This window comes from Monodelphis domestica, chromosome 1, assembly GCF_027887165.1.
Source record: "Monodelphis domestica isolate mMonDom1 chromosome 1, mMonDom1.pri, whole genome shotgun sequence".
Lineage (NCBI taxonomy): Eukaryota > Metazoa > Chordata > Mammalia > Didelphimorphia > Didelphidae > Monodelphis > Monodelphis domestica.
In genome coordinates this window covers 145,924,089-145,943,551 of record NC_077227.1, presented here as the reverse complement: position 1 = coordinate 145,943,551, position 19,463 = coordinate 145,924,089, and the positions used below count along the sequence as shown (strand labels likewise).

The following is a 19,463-nucleotide window of genomic DNA, read 5'->3' as shown; positions in this document are numbered from 1 at the left end:
CATGTTTGCTTGAATTGAAAAACAATAAAGATGACCTTTTTTGATAATTTTTAAATCATGGTCTATTTCTGTAGGTGAGAATAAAGATTCTAATCTTTACTGATGAATAGAGTATTCAAATGGAAACTTTGAGATACAAAGTAACAATTTTGTTTACTGTTTATATATCTATATTTGTGTACAAATAGACATGTACATTGACTCAAAGTAGTATATTTGAATATATAGCTATTGTTTTCCCTTTCAAATAGATTACATTTGAGATAACACTCTAAATATTTTTCCACTATAACTTCTTAGCAAAAAATTAGCCAATGCCTTTTGCTTGCTCCATTTAGACTAAAGTGTTTCTCTCCTGTCTTCATTCCTTAACTTGCAGAGAATTACATTTATAGTTTCTAATGCTATAAAATGTATGATTTTCTAACTTAAATATACTATATATGCATGTGTTAGTTAATAGTTATAGAGAAACTAGCACCCACACTTTGCAAATACATTTGTTTCTTGCATAGCATTTCAGAGAATAACTAAAAATTCAGCAATACACAACTCATAAAAATATACCATGAATGCTTTCAGAAATTCTCTTAAAATGAAATATATAACACCTTTAAAGAATTTTTAGAAGCCTAGCATCTCTCAAATAACATTTTATACATTTCTGCTACTCAGATTCTACATAGAAAAAATCTCTATTAGCTTTAAAATGTTAACATACTATTCTTTGGTTAAGGTTACTAATTTTATCAAAATGTAAAAATTTTAGATTAAAATATTTTATTTTTATTTGTTCATTCAATCATTTATATTTTTATATTGTTGTTAAGTTAATATTTTTAGTAAATTTCATTGTTCAGAACTTCATTTCATTGATATAGGGAATTCATGACGAGGAAAGTACAAGCATTGAGCTGTGACTATACTAAAGCTCACAGTGGTAGAGAGTTGCCTGGGACACTGAGAAATATAATTCCTTGCCAAGGGTTAACAGATCCAATGTGTCTCAGAATTAGAATTTGAGCCTATATCTTCTTAATTTCAAGACTATCTGCCACACAAGTCTTCTATATCAACAGAACTAAACTGTTCAATTTAATCAGGTAAGAATTTTTACTTACCACAAGGGATAAGGGTCTTTTCCAAGAAACAACACCAATCAGTCCTGACAAGAGCACCTGAAATCAAGTATAAACATTTCTGTAAGACTTAACTATCAATATATCTAAAAATAAAATAAACCTGAAAATTCTTTTTTCTAACCATATTGGAAGTTGATTGAGAATATGAATTAAATTCTGTTCTGCTCCAATACTTAGGAGAAAAAACTTTGAGAATTAATATACTCTAGACTTCTCTGTTCATGCAATAGTATTTCTAATTCAAAATGTATAGAGAATTGCCTGTTTTTATGCATAACACTATTAGAAATAGAGATACTACTATTTCCTTTGTTACCATTTTATATTGCTTAATTACACTTGGCAGTGAGTTCTTTGTTTTTTCTAGTTTCATGTCTCTGGATACTAATAAAAATCTGGTTTTGTTTTTTTTAAGAATTGCATTTGGGCTTGTAGAAGAGAATAAAGTTTAATCAGAACAGCTTATTTAAAGGTTTGTTGTGAATGGGAGATGCAAAAGGAACTTTCTAGGTTTTTAGGAATTGATTTACAAAAAGGTGAGTTAACTAAATTACTCATTTGAAAGTTCATTCATATAATTCTTAAATTTGCAACACACTACATATATTCTATTAATAGGCAAAGATTTGAGAAAGTAAGTATGCAAAATTATTTAAGTTAGAGTAAAACCTATTACCCTATTAAGCAAATGGCAGCTAAACTAAATTAACTTCACAAGATTCCACGTCAGCTTTTATTGGGAATTGAGACATTTTACAAATGCTATAGATAGGTGTTTTACCAATTGATGACAGAAGTAGAATTTTCTTTGACATTAATCCCTATATTTCCTTAAGTTACTATTGTGTACATACAGAACTGTGATTTGTCTGAATTATTGTTGTGATTAGACTTATTAAACCTCTGAGTATATATTCAAAAAAGGATGGATTACAGGGCAACATCTGAGTAACAAAATCAAATTCACTAAACTCATATGAGTACTCATAAAAAATGATACCACTTATGCTCCACGTCTCTCAAGATTTCTTATCTCAAATTTCCTTCAATCTATTCTTATGTGTATCTTGTATATAACTAGTTATTTATATGTTGTCTCCTCCATTAAAATATATGTTATTTGAAGGCTAGAAATATTTTTGCCTTTATGTATATCCTTTGGGGTTTAGCATAGTGCCCAACATTCAGTAGGTGCTTACTAAATTCTTATTGACTTGACTGGGCTAATATCTCATTTCTGCAAGAAACTTTTTACTTTAATTCCAGTGCTTTTGCTCTGAGATTTTCTTGAGTTTATCTTGTATATGTCTTTTTTGTACATAGTTCTATGAATTCTATCTCCTTTAGATTTTAAGCTCCTTGAGGGCAGTAACTACTTTTTTTTTATCTATCTTCATATCCCTTGAACATTTTGTCTGGCACATAACAGTTCCTTAATAAATGATTACTGTCTTCACAGACATGTAATAACAGTTTAATATTCATTCACTGAGTAAATTGAGGAATTGGAAAATTAGTAAATTTGAGGAACAACTGCTTTGTAGTCCAAGGTTAGATAAACATTGAGAATATGAATTACCTGAGGAAAAATTTCATGTTTTCCAAGAACTCCTGGGACAACTAGAGTAAGTGGGCAAAAACCAGATTTGGACCAGTATTTCACACCACTATGTTGCAAATGGATTAGTGAACTAAATTTAAAAGGCAACAATAAAACAGTTGAAAGAAGATACAAGGAAGTAGGTTTCATAGTTATGGCTATGGGGATAATTCATAATGGAATAAGGAATACAAGAGATCATGAAGAATAGAATAGACTTTTGATTCCTTGAAATCAATCAAAGAACATTTAAAGCCAGAAGGGACACATTTCACACATCATACACCTGACTAGAAATTTTGTGCATAAGTAAAATAAATATAGCTACTATAATAAGGCAAATTGTTGACAGTGGAAAAATCTATAGCTCTAATAAAGTTCTGCTATCCAAGTTATATAGTGATTTAACACAAATATATGGCTAATGTTCACCCACTAATTGATAAGCAAAAAATGTGTACAACAGTTCTCAAAAGAAGACTTGCAGATTAATAACAAACATGAAAAATATTATTCCATTAACTGTGTATACTATAAATTGGAAAAAATGTCAGATGAAAATAATAAATGTTTGAGAGGATGGAGAAAGGTTGCTGGTAGACCTGTGAAGTGGTCCACCAGTTCTGGAAAATAATTTGGAATGATACAAAAAAAAAACCCATGAAAGAAAAAAAAATTCTCTTCGACCCAGAGGTTTGCTAGGCATATACTCTGGCTCAGTGACACAAAAATGTCATAATTAGATTATTCATAGCAGCACTTTTATGTTAGCAGATGATTGGTGACAAAATGAGTTTCATCAGTTGGAGAATAAAGAAATTGTGGTACATAAATGTAATAAAATACCGTGTCATAAAAATTATAATATGAGAAGTTAAGAACAGTATGGGAGTTGATACAGCATGGAGTTCTATGAGTTGATATAGAGCAGAGCAAGCAGAACCAGGAAATAATATTTCCAATAACTATAATAATGTAATTGAAAAGGACAATAAAATGAAACTGTATATCAAGCTTGAAAGAATTAAGAAACTTCTTTTCCCTGCTTTGGTTATATATGTGGCTAACTATGCGTGTTAAAAGTGTATTTGAGAACAGCCAGGCAGCTCAGTGGATTGAGATCCAGGCCTAGAGAAGGAAGGTCCTGGGTTCAAATCCATCCTCAGATATTTCCTAGTTGTGTCAACCAGGGCAAGTCACTTAAGCCCTATTGCCCAGCCCTTACTGCTCTTCTGCCTTGGAACCAATACACAGTATTGATTTTAAGACAGAAGGTGAGGATTTAGGGGAAAAAAAGAATATTATCGAAATTTGTTTTTCTGAACTATTTCAAAAAGTATTTATTAAAAGGGAAAATTTGCTGCTTAAGGAATGTAGAGAGGTATATTCAGAAATTAATGTGTTATAAAACAAAGCCATTGAAAAGTTTTAAGTGATTGTATTGTAGGTATTATCTTTGAGGATATTTAATTTCCCTACATGTCTTTAATAGGAGAAATTAGATACCAAACCCTTATCGAATTCAAACTCAACTTGTAAGATATTTAATGTCACTCATATAAATCATTTTCATATTACATACTCATCATGGATTTTAAAGTATGTTTATATATGTTACATATATTACACACATGTATGTATTCAGTAAAACATGCTTGATTGAGCACCTACTATGTGCTACCTTTTGTGTGGTGCCTTGTAGTACACAAAGGAATCAGGCACACTGGCAATTGAAGAGAGGTTTTCCACACTAGTCTCTTTAACTTTTAATGAAGTCTTCTAATCAGTGATTTGATTATAAGCTGGCATACCTCAGCACTTGGACTTTTATTTATATGCCTGTTTAATTGGTTGCATAAAAACATGGTATTATGCAGAATCATGAGGCAGAGAACATTTAATTCCAATGAGGATAATATTTTCAGTGTGATACACATTGCTGCTTAGCCAAATTTAGAGAATAAAAGTTTAAATGACATTTTCCTGGGCTGAACAGAGAGAAAGGTAGGAGAGATGAGGAAAGGAAAGGCTGCAGCCAAGTAGAATCTGATCTCGTCTCCCTTGTCTTGTCAGCTATGATCCTGATGAAGGGCACTGGTATTATTCTTAGCTTTTGCCAAAGTGGGCAGAGTAATCATTCCAACTCCCTCTAAAGGCTGTATTGCACTGAAATTACCGTGTTCCTCTCAGCATGGAAATAACATCACTGTACATATTTGTGCTCTTGCCTTCCCTTTTATTTAGCAAACAACAGATATACATCCTTCACAGCTGTCTGGTACTGATTAGGGTGAGGCTGCTTCTGGACCCTGATTCATATTTAATTCAATTTTCCCCCAGGATTGTGTCTCCTGGGCTGTGGTTCACAGCCTTGTTATTTAGTTGGGACTGCAGTCTCCAAAGTTACCAGGTGGTTCTTTAATGATTAAATCTAATGTCCTTTATTCAGGCCTCTTTATTCTTGACTTCTTTTTTTGACACCGAAGATCACAATCATTCTTTTCTCCTTGTTCCTTCCCTGCTTTCTCTTTGGTTCCCCTTGCCTGTATAACTGCTCCTTCTCAGGATCTTCATCTAGGTCATGTGTGCTAACCAGGAATTTCTCCCATGGCTCTCCCCAGGGCCCCTTTCTCTTCACCTTCTATACTGTATCACTTGACGATTCAGCTCCCATGGATTCCTTTAACATCTTTATGCACATGGCTGTTAGGACAAATTGTTCTCCTTCACCCATTCTGCTGAGGGAAGTCTTCGCAGGCTTGGGGTAAACAACTCCCTAATTTACTGATAGGTTTGAGTCCTGTTGGTTACCCTCAACCTTGCTTAGCTCATATGCTGAGATGGTTTTAGTGGAGTGTGGCCACTACACATACCATAGTTTTTGGAGCCACAAGTGAGAGTTGAGTGACACATGGACGCCAAAGACGGATTAACAGTCATGAAAAGGGCAAGCCCTCACACCAGAGGTGATAATCCTCCCTAACCCATACACCATATTGACTTAGTTTTAAAATGTAATACAGGCATCCCTTCTACATTGTGACTTTCCCCATCATGGTTTCAATATATTGTGGGTCAGCATAAGAAATTAAATGAGAATTTTGGGGGAGTTTGGCAGAAGCTGCAGACAACAGGCAAAGGCCAGTAGATGACAGAAAAAATTTAAAAATTCAGACATGAATAACATATGTATAGTATTGTATAATAGCAACATATTTTATCTTTTAATACCACAAACACAATAAACACCCCACAAAAGAATAAGACAAATTTCAGACTTCTTTGGTATGAATGGAGGGTCTAAAAATTTTACATGGATTTTCCAGATTAGGGGGGTGCTGTACCCTAACCCTTATGATGTGAAAGGGATACCTGAATTATTTGTTTAATTGTATAATTATTATTTTGTTCAATATTTCTCAATTTTATTTTAATTTGGTTCAGGCCCCTTTTGAGAATATTGTAGATGATATGGACCTTTGGCTGTGTTTGACACTTTCAGTTTACATGTGCCCTTGATTTTCCCTTTTCCCATCTTCTGCAATAGATTATCCTTAACACAATTCCTATATTGTCACATCTTCAATTTCTCTATCTCTTATTTCCTTATCTGCTGCGTTTAATCATATCCATGTTTCTCCCATCTTTAAACAACCTCTTACTCCATGCTATCATCTTGTCCTATATCAGGATTGGGGAAGGTCTTCAAGTTCAAGTGCCCAGAAGGAAAATTCATCTGTCTGTGTGGACACCCCCCTACATCCCCTCTTAACTCCCCCCACCATTACCTGACAGAGTAGAGGGAGGAAGTACTTGCTTTGGGTGGCTGGGCAGAGGGGCAAGGAATGCAAAAAATGTCCTCTTGGGCTGGGAAGAGGGAAAACGGAGCAACCCCCTGAGCCCAGCTGGGTATGCTTGCCAATACTTGGCCAATGGTATCCTGTATCTTTCATTACCCTTCTTAATTAAACTCCTTGAGAAAGCTAGCTTAACTCAATACTTCTGATCTCATTTGTCAACAATTTCTTTCCAATGTTATAAATAATTTCAAATCCAATGGTCTTTTCACAATTTTTTTTCAGTTTAGTGTATCATTAAACACTATTTTTCACCTTTTCCTTTAGATCTTCTCTCCTCTTTAGGTTTTGGATTTTTTTTTTGTTGTTGTTGTTGTTTTTGACACAGCTCTCTCTTAAGGTTCTCCCAGACCTTTATCCTCAATCACATCCTCAATCTGTTTTGTTGATGCTTCATTCATATTATGTTTACTATCTGAAAATATTCCCCAAAGCTCTGATTCTTGACATCTAATTTAATAATTTTATCTTTTCTCATGAGTTCAATTATTATTTCCATGCACAGGCTCCCCAGATCCAGTTCTTGATTTATCTCCAGTGCTAGTCAGTTTTCTTAGCTACAGTTCTACATGATCAATTCTACCTTTTGGAAATTTAGGATGATGATAAAGTTATGAGCCTAGAAGACGAAGAGGAAGGTGTCATACTTAACAGTGATGGGAAATGCAGAATAGTGAAGGAATACAAGATATAGGTTGGAAGAATTGAATTCTGTTATAGATGTCATAGGAATCTTTAACTCAACATATCTCCTTACTGTTCCACCTATCAGACATTTCATTTACCATCTCCATGTGTTTCTACTGATTGTCCCCTATACCTTTCCCTCTTGACCATTGCCTCTTAGTTTCCCTGAATTTCTTCAAGGCTATGTTCAAATATTACCTTCTATAGCATACCTTTCCCATACACCTTGTGGGGTATTGGAGTCAGCTTTAACAGATTGTGAACAAGTTAGAACAAAATATAGATTAGAATATATATTAAATCTATATATCTCTCTCTATCTATATCACATGTTTATCACCCATATATATGTGTGATGGATATATTGAGACAGATATAGATCTAGATATATGCATATCTCCATATATACATATGTATATATACATATCATAATATATAGAGATGTATGACTATGTATATATGCATATATGTGTATATATACATTTACATAAACTATTTGGATTTGTTTACAATCCTATCATATTATTATTTCATTGTTTCTCACTTATGTTAATTTAATGATTATTTATTTTTTAACTAAAAAGCCCAATAACTTATGGAGATGCAAAGTGAATAATTAGCCTCAATATAAACACAAGTGGGTGGTATGTAATCTTTTTCAAATTATAAAGGTGCCATTTATCAGCAATTTTATCAATAGCACCCTTGTATTTTCAGATGGGTTAAATAACCTTTAACGGTTATACCTACCAATATTGTTTCATAATGACATTAACTCTTGTGTTTAAATTTTTGCTATAATAGCATTTGATTTCTGATTATATGAAATCCTTCCATACTGATTGTTAGGCCGTGGAGAGAAGCCATCTTTGAATTATTTCATATTTGGGACAATTACAAAATTGTCACTGAGTAAGCTTGGAAGGTACCAGTGAATCAGTTACAAGGGAAACTATATCCTTATTTTGCTTTTCAGTCCACTTGAGCTATATGTCGAAATCTAACAAATATTTTCTGCTGAGTAACTATCCAGTATACAATACTGCATTTGATAATGAATATACAAAAAGAAAATGACAAAGGATCTTACATTATAGAAGAGGGAAGGAGATTCAGCATTCTACATCCTACATCAACAAACAAATGAATATATACATAATAATTTGAAGAAAAGGATACTAAGAACTAGGGAAATCAGGAGAGGCTTCTCATAGGAGATGACACAGAAATTGAAACTCGAAGAAGGTATGGATTTTGTTAGACAGATATGAGAAAGGAGAATAAAGACATGAAGGCAGGAGGTAGAATGCTAAGTTCTGGAAAACCAAGCAATCTAGTTTTTTTCTAGAATGTAAAAGGGAATAATGTGAAATGGGCCTGAAAAAGTAAATTCATGCCTGGTTTTCAAAGACTTTTGAAAGTTCCAAACTTAGGACTTTACTTTTTTTTTTCCCTATCAGCAGTAAGGAACAACTGATGGTTATGAGGCATGGTGATGCCATACTTTTAGCCTTCTGCTTTAGAAAGGTTATTATATAACAGTCACATATAGTATGATTTGGGAAATGGAGAAACTCAAGGACAGGGGTTTAACTAGTAGTTTGTTGAAATAGTCCATGTAAAAAGTGAAGAGTGACTGAACTAGATTAATGTGTATAATGAGGACGTAACTATGAGAAATGTTATAAAGATAAAATCTACAAAATGTGGCAACCAATTAGATATGATGTGATGAAAAGAGGGAAGAGCTGAGGTGTTAAGGTTGATTTTCAAGTTGCTTATCTAGAAGTCTAGAAGTATTTCTCTTCTTCCAAGTGGGGGGAGTTTGGAAAAGAAAGCAGGTTTTAAATTGTTGTTGACTTCTCCTATGGATTGTGAGGACAGTTGGAAAATTCAACGTTGTTCTCGGGACTAGCATAACATCAAGGAAATATTTATTACCAACATCATCGTATCACTGGGACCATCTTATATGGGGTTACTTCTTCCTTACTTTTGCCTCAAATGACATAGCAGAAAGCTCAGGTCTCTGAAGTCGAGTGTGTAATTAATTTCTGTACCCTAGAACTCCAATTCTCAGCATCCCATGTTCCTTCTCACATTACATGCTGATGTAGGGAGGATATAAATTTGGTGTAGTCCCACCTCTCATTCTCTTTTTTGGTGATAAGGCACTGTGGAGGTGAGGTGAGGTGAAGTGAGAGGCAGGAGAACTTGCTCACATGGTTTTAATTTTGTTAGTTAATTAGGGTGTTTTTTTAACTTCCATTTCCTTTTTATTCCTTTGACTTCAAGTGATAATAAACTCTATAAAATATAATTCTTAGAATGTTGGATATTAATTTAAATCTTACAATAGCAATAGGAACAAAATTAGACTTGAATAGCTTCTCATACTTTATACCAAGATAAGCTCCAAATAGTGACTAAACCTCTATATAAAAGGCTATGTCATAGAAATAGTAGAGAATCATGAAGAAAATTACTCATTAGATCAATAGATAGGAAAAAAGTTATTTACTTTTACTAACAAAGAATAGAGATAATCCTGCAGATCAAAACAACCTTACACCTAGCAGAATGGCCAATATGACAAGAAAGGGAAATAATAAAGGCTGGAGGGGATGTGGCAAAGTTGGTATACTAATGCATTGCTGATGGAGTTGTAAATTGATCCGACCATTCTGGATGGCAATTTGGAACTATGCCCAAAGGGCTTTAAAAGAATGCATGCCTTTTGATCCAGCAATACCTGGGTATATAGCCCAAAGAGATAAAAAAAAATGGGCAAGGACTTATTTTTTTCAAAAATATTAATAGATACCCTTTTTGTGGTAGCAAAAAAAATGGAAAATGAGGGGATGTTCCTCAATTGGGGAATGGCTGAACAAATTGTGGTACATGATGTTGATGGAATACTAGTGTGCCATGAGAAATGATAAATCAATGGACTTCTATAAGAAATGGAAAGACCTAAATGAATTGATAAACAGTGAAATTAGCAGAACCAGGAGAACATTATATACAGAGTTGTAACATAGTGAGACGATCAAATGTGATTGGATTTGCTACTAAAAGCAATGCAATGAGGAACTTTTGAGAAAGAATGCTATCCAGCAATGGGTATCGCCAACAAGAAAAACAATTTTCTAAAAGTAGAAACATTTGATTATTGCAGAGGGAAAAGGTTGATTTTTTTAAAACAATCAAATGTCTGCAACAGTCTGCTACAGGGATGGCAAACCTTTTAGAGACTGAGTGCCCAAGATGCAACCCTCACACTGCATGTGAGCCCCACTGCTTTACCCCAGACAGGGGAGAGAGAAAGTACTCCCATTGGGCTGCTAGGCAGAGGCGCAGGTGAAGTGAGAAATGTCCTTAGGTATGCATGAAGATGGGGAGGGGAGCAGCCTCCTCCAGCACACATGCCATAGGTTTGCCAACATGGATCTATAGTTAGTATTCACTCTTCGTTTTAGGGCATAAGGTCCCATCTTAGTATTTTGATTCTACCTGCCTCTAATTTCTTCTTTCTGATTTATCTACTTTAGTATTGATCCTACAATTAACCTTTAAACTTTAGAAGAGATAGACATATGGATTAAGCTTAGAATATGGTCTTGTCTAAATAGTGGTCTGATTCTTCCTTTACAACAAAGGTGGTTAAGTTCCCAAATTGAAATTTAAGGGAAAAAGAGCAATCCTAACCTACCCTTAGCACAAATATCACCTTTTTAGGTTCCTTCTAAATTATTTCCTTATCCCTCACAAAGATACATATTCTTACTTAAAATCATATTTCATTCAAAGTTTCAAGGAACTGCTTAAAAGTGGTAAAATGAGATCAAGGTTTCAATTAACTTTATCACTGAATACCTTATAATGCTTAATGAGAGTATAGTTTCTTAGTATGAGGATGAAGAATTTAAGGATTAATGAAGTTTAAAATGATCAGGGCCCAACCAGAATACAAAAACATAATTCTCTTCCCACACCCAATTTTAGACTAAAAAATTATCTGGGAGAGAAAATAATTTTGGGGAATAGATATTACATACTACTTTATTTATGGCATGCTATGACTTGAAACATTTGGCTTATCAACTGTAGATTCTTTTCTTTCAAAATTTCCTCTTTGTACAACAATAAAAACAAAGCATTTGTTGATACAGAACATTAATTCCATTAAATTCCCATTAAATGTAATGAAAAGCTATCAAAGTATAATTACGCAAACTAATTTATAGAACTACATCAGCTTAAAATTACTGGAACTAAAATATGCACTGAACTTGTCTAATAGACAAATTGCTCCTTCATTTCCAAACTGCATAAAGCTACACTGTACTGATATTGCAAACAACATATTATTTATACAAAGACCAATAATACAAGAAAATGTCTTTACTCATACAGTCCTCCCTAATCTTACATGTTCTTTTTACCAATATAAATATTGCATTTCCCCAGTTTAAATCCTACCTCCTCTATGAAGTCCTGGCTAATTTTATTTTTTAATGAAACTTTTCTAACAGTATGAAATGATTGTAACACATAATTTACTAGTTGTTTTAATTTATAACAGAGATTATATGTAAATCTTTCTATTTCACTGATGGCACCAAAAAGAAAGCTCTTCTTCCCTCTTCCCTTTTTTTTTTATGTTTCAGGAAACCACCCCAAGTACTTTGAATAATTCTACTTAATTGCTCAGGAAGAAGCACCAGAAACAGTAAAAAATTATTGTCCTTGATTTAAAAGATTGCTCCTAATATGAAGAATCTATTTCCACTTTGGAAGATTTTTCATTTGTGTGGTTTCTTACACACATATCAGATAATTTGGAAATCTTAGTTTCTAACATTCTCTCAAAAGTAATTACTAAATGGCCTTAAAATTAAATTCATTTTATTAAAATAAAATTAAAATTACTAAATGGCCTTAAAAACACAGAGACTCAATCTGGTATTATATGTAGGGATGTTGAAAGCATTCATCAAAGTAGAACCTCTTCACAATGCTAAGAATTTTATCAAAGAAATAAATGAATCAGAAGAACTTGTGAAGTAAAAAATATTTATTAATCATCTCCTTACCAGCTCAATACTAGGTCCAGTGGAAATAGAAGAAAGCAAAATATCCTAAAAATTCCTATCACTTTGGGAGCAGCTGGGAAGCTCAATGGATTTAGAGCCAGGCCTAGAGATGGGAGGTCCTGGGTTCAAATTCTGACCTCAGACACTTCCTAGCTGTGTGACCTTGGGCAAGTCACTTAAGCCCCATTGCCTAGCCCTTACCACTCTTCTGCCTTGGAACCAATACACAGTATTGACTCCAAAATGGAAGGTGAGGGTTTAAAAAAATCATATCACATCAAACAAAACTGTCATATCAACTCTGGGTTTGTAGAGACTAGATTCAATGCTGGAAGTGGACAAAAGATACTTTAAAATCATGTTCTCTATTTGTTTGGTCCCTAATCACAAGAGCATCACAATATAGGTCAGAGCAAAGTCTCTTCATATAAAAATAAAAGATATCTTAGCTCCTATGTAAACAGTCTAACAAAAAAATGCAGAAACGGTTTATTTCACCTAATAGAATGCATGTAACATAAATGACTCATAAATTTCTCTCTATTACCTCTAAGATTAAGTATGAAATACAAGTTGGACAATTAATAGTTTATTGTTAAACAAGAAGAAAGCAATTAAAGTTGAGTGTTGAGTTCAGAAGTCAGACTATAAAAAGTTGGAAAGTCAGTGACAAAAATTTAGGCACCAAACACAGGTATATTTTGTTTAAAAGTTTGGCAGTGAGAGAAAAAAATACAAAATGACAGCTTGAGGAGATGTTAGAGCCAAGTAAAGATATTTTGAGCACTAGATAGATTGTTTGTAACCATCCAGAAAAGATCTGGCCTTTTCTTCAGACATTTTTCCCCTCATTAAAAAATTTCTATTTATGTCTTCAGAATTTCTTTAATGAGAGCTTCCCAATCTTCCTGAGCTTACTTTACCTGTAGACTTTTAGAATATTTAAAGACCAGAAAATATAAAGGAGTAGGGGAAAGCAATGTACCCCATATTTCTCTCTCAGCTACTTCATCAAAAAATTGAGAAAGATCAGTAGACTGAGGAGAGAGAGATTGGGAAATTCAATAAGAAAACACAGAGGATAATTTTTCCAGCTCAGATTAACATAAGGAAACAAAAAAAAAAGTGTTCTACAGGCCCCAGACCTTAGATCCAGATAAAAAGGTCTAAATCAAGTCTTTTAACATGGGGAGAAGGGTGAATCATGTAACCATGAAAAAAATTTTATTAATCAATAAAATAAAATTAATATTGAAAATAATAATACTTTTAAAAAGAAATTGGGCTTAAGAGAAAATAATTTGAAATTAGCATTCTGTAGAAAATGGCTTTGATGGAGAATTATGAAAAAGTACGAACTTTCACCCATATAACAGACTCCTGGAAAATTATAACAGACTAAACAGAAAGTAATTATTCCATGAGGCAAGAAATATTCACCTCAAAAAAAATGGAAAGAAATAGAAGAAAACATATTTTTCTCTTATTAAATTTTTTCTGGTAATTTTCTGGTTAAGAACCTAAGGAGAAAAAAACAACAACTGAATGAATGATTTGATTAACAAAACAATATGCAAAAAAGGAATCTGGTCCTATATTTCAAAATATCATGAAAATTATCCAGACATCATAATCAAAGGGAAAAGTGAAAATGGTAATAATGCAATGAATCAACAAGTCAGCATTTATTAAGTGCTTACTATTTGCTGGACACTGTGCACTAGAGATGTGAAGAAAATTAAAAGACAGCCCTTACTTTCAAGGGGCTTAAGGTGTAAAGAGGGAGATAATATAAAAGATTATGAACAGACAAGATTTTATATATGATATATATGTATGTATATATATGTATATATATTACAAACTGAAGAGAATCCACAGAGACAGAGTACTAGCATTAAGAAGTATAAGGAAAGGCTCTTCACTGAAAATGAGATTTTGGCTAGCACTTCAAGGAATCCAGAAGGAAGAGATGAAGAGGAAGAACATTCCAGGGAAAGGAAATTGCCAGAGTAAATAGAGATGGAAATGCTTGTGCAGGTATCAGCAAGGTTCTATTGCCTCTAGACTAAAGAGTATATGGATAGAGGAAGATGAAATAAGACTACAAAAGTAGGAAGGAAGCCAGATTGTAAAGCTTGAAAGTCATCAATAGCTCAAATACCAATAAGACAGGGTCAGAATAAAAAAAAAAATTGGCAAACAACCATTTTGAAGAGCAATTTGGAACCACATCCAAAGGCCTATCAAACTGCACATACCTTTTGACTCAGCAATACCACTACTAAGTCTGTATCCCAAAGAGATCAAAGATAGGGCAAAAGAACCTATCTGTACAAAAATAGCATTTATAGCAGCTCTTTTCTGTGGTGTCAAAGAACTGGAAATTGAGTGAATGTCCATCAGTCAGGGAATGGCTGTATGAGTTGTAGTATATGATTGTAAAAGAATACTATTGTGCCATAAGAAATGATAAACAAGATGATCACCAAAAAACCTGGAAAGACTTTTTTTGAAGTGATGCAAAATGAAATGAGCAGAACCAGAACACTGAACACATTAACAGCAGTAATGTTTATTGATCAACTGTGAATAAATTAACTCTTCATTTGAAATGGAAGGATCCAGGACAACTACAAGGGACTAACACACACCAAAAAAATTTCCATAGAGGGAACTAATGGAGTATGCATTAAAAATTGAAGCATGACATTCTTCACTTTATTTCTTCCATGGATTTTTTACCAATATGTGCCTCTTTTCACAACATGACAAAACATAGAAATATGCATTGTATGATAACAGGTATACAATCTATATCATGTTACCTGCTGTCTTGAGGAGGGGGAAGAGATGGCAAGGAGGGAGAGAAATGAATTGCAAAAAGTTATTAAATGATTGTTTAAAATTATGCTGATATTTAAGTTTTTTAAAGACTTAGCAAGTATTCTTATAAAAGAGAGGAAACTTTTAAATACAATATTTTAAAAGAAAAAATCGATAGCCAAAATCAAAGATATCTTACTAAGAAAAAATTGAGTATATCAAGTGGGGAGAAAAAAGCAACTTTAAATGAAATAGAGGATTTTGAGCACTCCTGATGAAAAGATCACAAATGAGTAGAAACAGATATGTAAATATTGGAATAAAGAAAAACAAAAAAGATAGTCAAATATACAAGCTTTATTTAGCACCTACCAAGTACTACTGTGCTATGCACTGTAAATTCAAATAAAGGTAAAAAATAGTCCCTGTTTTCTTGGAGTTCATAGTCTAATGAAAGAGACAACATACAGACAACTATGTATAAATAAGAACTATAAACAATATAAGTTTAAGATATTCACTATCTTCTGAGCATGAGGAGGCTACAAAAATATCATTTCAGGATGTAGAATTTTAGCTCAGACTTGAGGAAAACCAGAGAAACCAGGAAAGGAAGCCTAGAGAGATAAGAATTACAGGTATTTTAACAATTGAAATAGAAAATACAAGGATGACGTATTTGCACTGTAATTAGGATTAGCAGAAATATCACAGGAGGGCCATAATATCATCAAGGGCCATAGAGGAATATAAGTTAAACAAAGGGATTTAGAGTGATTTTGTTATATTTTGAAAAATCTCAAAAACAAAAAGAAAATCAGTAAGGGGAAAAGGAATTGACTTGACAAGGAAAGGAGAAAAGAGGGAGAAGGAAATTTACTATTTAACAATGCATATGTAGAAAGCTATATAAATAATGAAGAAGGTAGAGAGATAATGAATTTCACTTTTAGCTGAACCACTAAAAGGACAGTAGAACAAAGGTGTAAAATGTTCTCATCTAAATAGAGAAAGAAGAGTTAACTGGGAGAAGAGGAGAAAATAAAAGGGAAGCTAGATTCATAGGAATTTATAACCTTATTTTTTAAAAATCCTCCAACATTAGAAGAAGAATTATGAGTTGAAAAAATGAACATTTAAAAATGGTTAAGAGCCTAAGGTTGGGGGCTGAGCAAAGGGAAGAAAAGAGGGACAGGAGAGTGGAACCTGATTACATCAAACATACATCACTAGAACTAAGTAACTCTTTACTCAAGAAAAACTTTATAAATTAGGGGTCGGATGTGGAAGAAGGCAAAGTACAAGAGAAAAGCAAGAAGGAGGAATATATAATTATCATAACTGAATGTGAATGGTATGAATTCATCCATAAAATGGAAAATGATAACTGGAATGTGAAAGCAGGTCCAGTAATAAATTGCTTGCAAGAAAGGTACTCCAAACAAACATTACTACTGAGTTAAGATAAAAGCTAGATGAAAATGAATTAGGCTTCAACTGAAAGTAGTGTTAAAAAGCACGATCCTGAGACAATGGTATATCAAAAATAGATTTGGTTAAGAGAGATAAATAATGGGGAATATATGCTTTAAAATAGCATAGAAAATTATGTTCCCTGAATGGCATAGCATTAAATACATAAAGGGAAAGTTAAACTTGTTACAAGGAGAAATAAGTGGAGAAAATTATAATTGGGAACCTCAAAGCAACACTTTCAGATTTATACATATATAAAAGAAAAAAGGAATGAAACAATAATTAAATAGAATTTTAGAAAATAAGGATGTGAAATATCTTCATGAATTGAAATAGAAAAGTATATACATATTGCTCAGCTGCACATAACATCTTTATAAAAACTGATCATATCTAAGGCCAAAGAAATCTTACAACAAATGCAGAAAAGTAGAACTATATCCTGAAAAAACAACTTTGTCTGATCACAATATAATGAAAATTACATTAAGTAGCCATTGAAAAAAGATTAAAAATTAATTGGAGACTAAATCAATTACTCCTAAGAATTGGAAAGTTAAAAAATCTTAGAATCAATAGATTCTTTAAACAAAGAAAATGACAAGACAGGAAAACATCACAATTTTGAGCAAGTGGCAAAAAAAGTATTATGTCTCAAAAGAACTGTATATACTTTGATGAACAAAAGAGAAAAAGGATAATTTCAATGAATTAAGATGTAACTAAAAAATCTATAATACCAACAATTTGAAATCCTCAATTACAGGCCAAAGTAGAAATTCTAAAACTCGAAGATAAAAATTAGATAAACTAAAAGCAAAAAGCATTGAATTAATCAATGAAACAGAACTTTTTTTTGAAAATAATTATTATCCAAAACCTTTTTTAATTAAGAGACAATTATAGCAGAAGCAAATGTAGTATTTAAAAGAAGATAAATGAAGAATTTGTAGCCTCGAATAAAGCTATAGATATCTTTCAATGTAATCTCCTTGTTTTTGTTCACTATATGCATACTTACACCATTAAAAAAAAGAATTCTTTTTTGTGAGTCTGTTCTCAAAATTAGAAAGACCATCAACATTTTAGAATTTTTTTAAACAATTTAGATTTTAGTTGTTACTATTAGTGTCAAATAAAAAACTGATTGAAAAGGAAATCTTCATACTCTGCACAAATGGAGCTGGTATAGTTATTAGGGCAAATATACAACTTTTTAGTATACTTCTGAAACCAATGCCTCTCCATATTTTCATATACAAGGGCCCTCATTTACTAATAATACTAATTTACTATAGCCCCCTTTCTCATTATATTTAGTACTATTAGCATCTATTCAACTAAAGTTATGTGAAAGAGGTTTTGTTAGTACATTAATTCTTTCATATTAATTTCCAATTCACTCATCACAACAACATCTTCTATCAATTCATCAATGCGTATTTGTTAAGCATCTACTATGTCCTGGGGACTAAGCTACACATTGATAATATCAGTATAAAGAATATACCTATATATAAAGAGTTTATATTCTAATGAGCAAAATAAAAATTAATGCAACATAAAGAATACACACTTACATACAACATATACAAATTAATTGAGGAAGTATGAGAAGTCAAAGATAAAGTCAAGTTAAAGTACCTGATGCAGTAGAAGGATGGTGGTGCCTTTGATGGCAACTGGAAAGTTTTAAAGAAGGGAAGGTTTAGAGAGAAAGTTAAAGCACTGAGTTTGTTTTTTTTATTTGTTAAGTTTATGATGTCTCTAAAACTGAGGGAGAGACATGAGCTGGATATATAGATCAAGTATTCATCTGCATAGAGATGATAGTCAAAACCATGTGAATTGATGAGATTACCAAGAAAACAGAAAAGAAGGCTCAAGGCAGAATCTTAGGGAAAACCCACAGTGAAAGAGTATGATATGGACAATGAGTCAGCAAAGGAGGCTGACAAGAATAAGACAAACAGGTAGAAAAAGATTCACTTGAGAGGAATAGCACTAAAACCCTAAGAGGGGAGTGTTTCTAGAATGAAATGGTCAAATATTGCAGACAAATCTAAAAGGATTAAAGAGAAAACACTTAGTAATTAAGTGATCACTGAAGAAGAAAGTTTCAGTTAAGTGGTCAAAAACCAGACTGCAAATGTTTGAAGAGTGAGAGAAATGGAAGCAATATATTTGTAACTCTTTCAAAGCATTTTGCTAAGAAAGGGATAAGTGGAAGTTTGAGATAGATTTTAATGATGGATTTTTTTAAAGGATAGGGGAGACAGACATGTTTGAAGGATGTGAAGAAGGAACCAGTCAGTTGATGAGGACACACTGAAGATTTCATGGAAAAAAAGATAACTAAGAAAACAATCTGCAAGATAAAGATGAAAAGTGATCAATGTATGTAAAGAGGTTGACTTGGAAGCCTCTTTTGTCTGAGATGTAGTGACATAACTAAAACTAAGAAACCAATATTCACAATAAGTAAAACAGTATAAAGAGGAAGAAAAATTTAAAACCCTAAATTTTGTACATTTACACTGTCCAAACTCACTTTACAGAAAAGATAAGAAAATAGCAATCCCCCTACCTTTTTTGCAGAGGTAGAAAACTATGAATGTGAGATATTGCATATGTTTTCAGCAAAATGTTTTGTTTGTTTTTCCAAACTTATTTTTCCTCTATATTACAAGATATAGATTACAGAGCAACAGATATATAGACAGATAGATAGATTTGAAAATGAATGTGATATAAAAAGAATAGGTATCAACAAAAAATA

The 19,463-nt window shown here is 32.7% G+C and overlaps 1 protein-coding gene across 3 annotated transcripts in view; it reads right to left on the bottom strand.

The window, feature by feature from the left end:
* ENTREP2 (endosomal transmembrane epsin interactor 2) overlaps nt 1-19,463 on the bottom strand; it is a 616,510-nt gene that overhangs the window by 378,258 nt on the left and 218,789 nt on the right. For all 3 annotated transcript variants that reach the window (XM_007479489.3, XM_007479487.3, XM_007479488.3), the window contains exon 2: nt 1,122-1,178. In XM_007479489.3, coding sequence (XP_007479551.1) covers nt 1,122-1,178 — 57 coding nt within the window. The remainder of the gene's footprint in view (nt 1-1,121; nt 1,179-19,463) is intronic.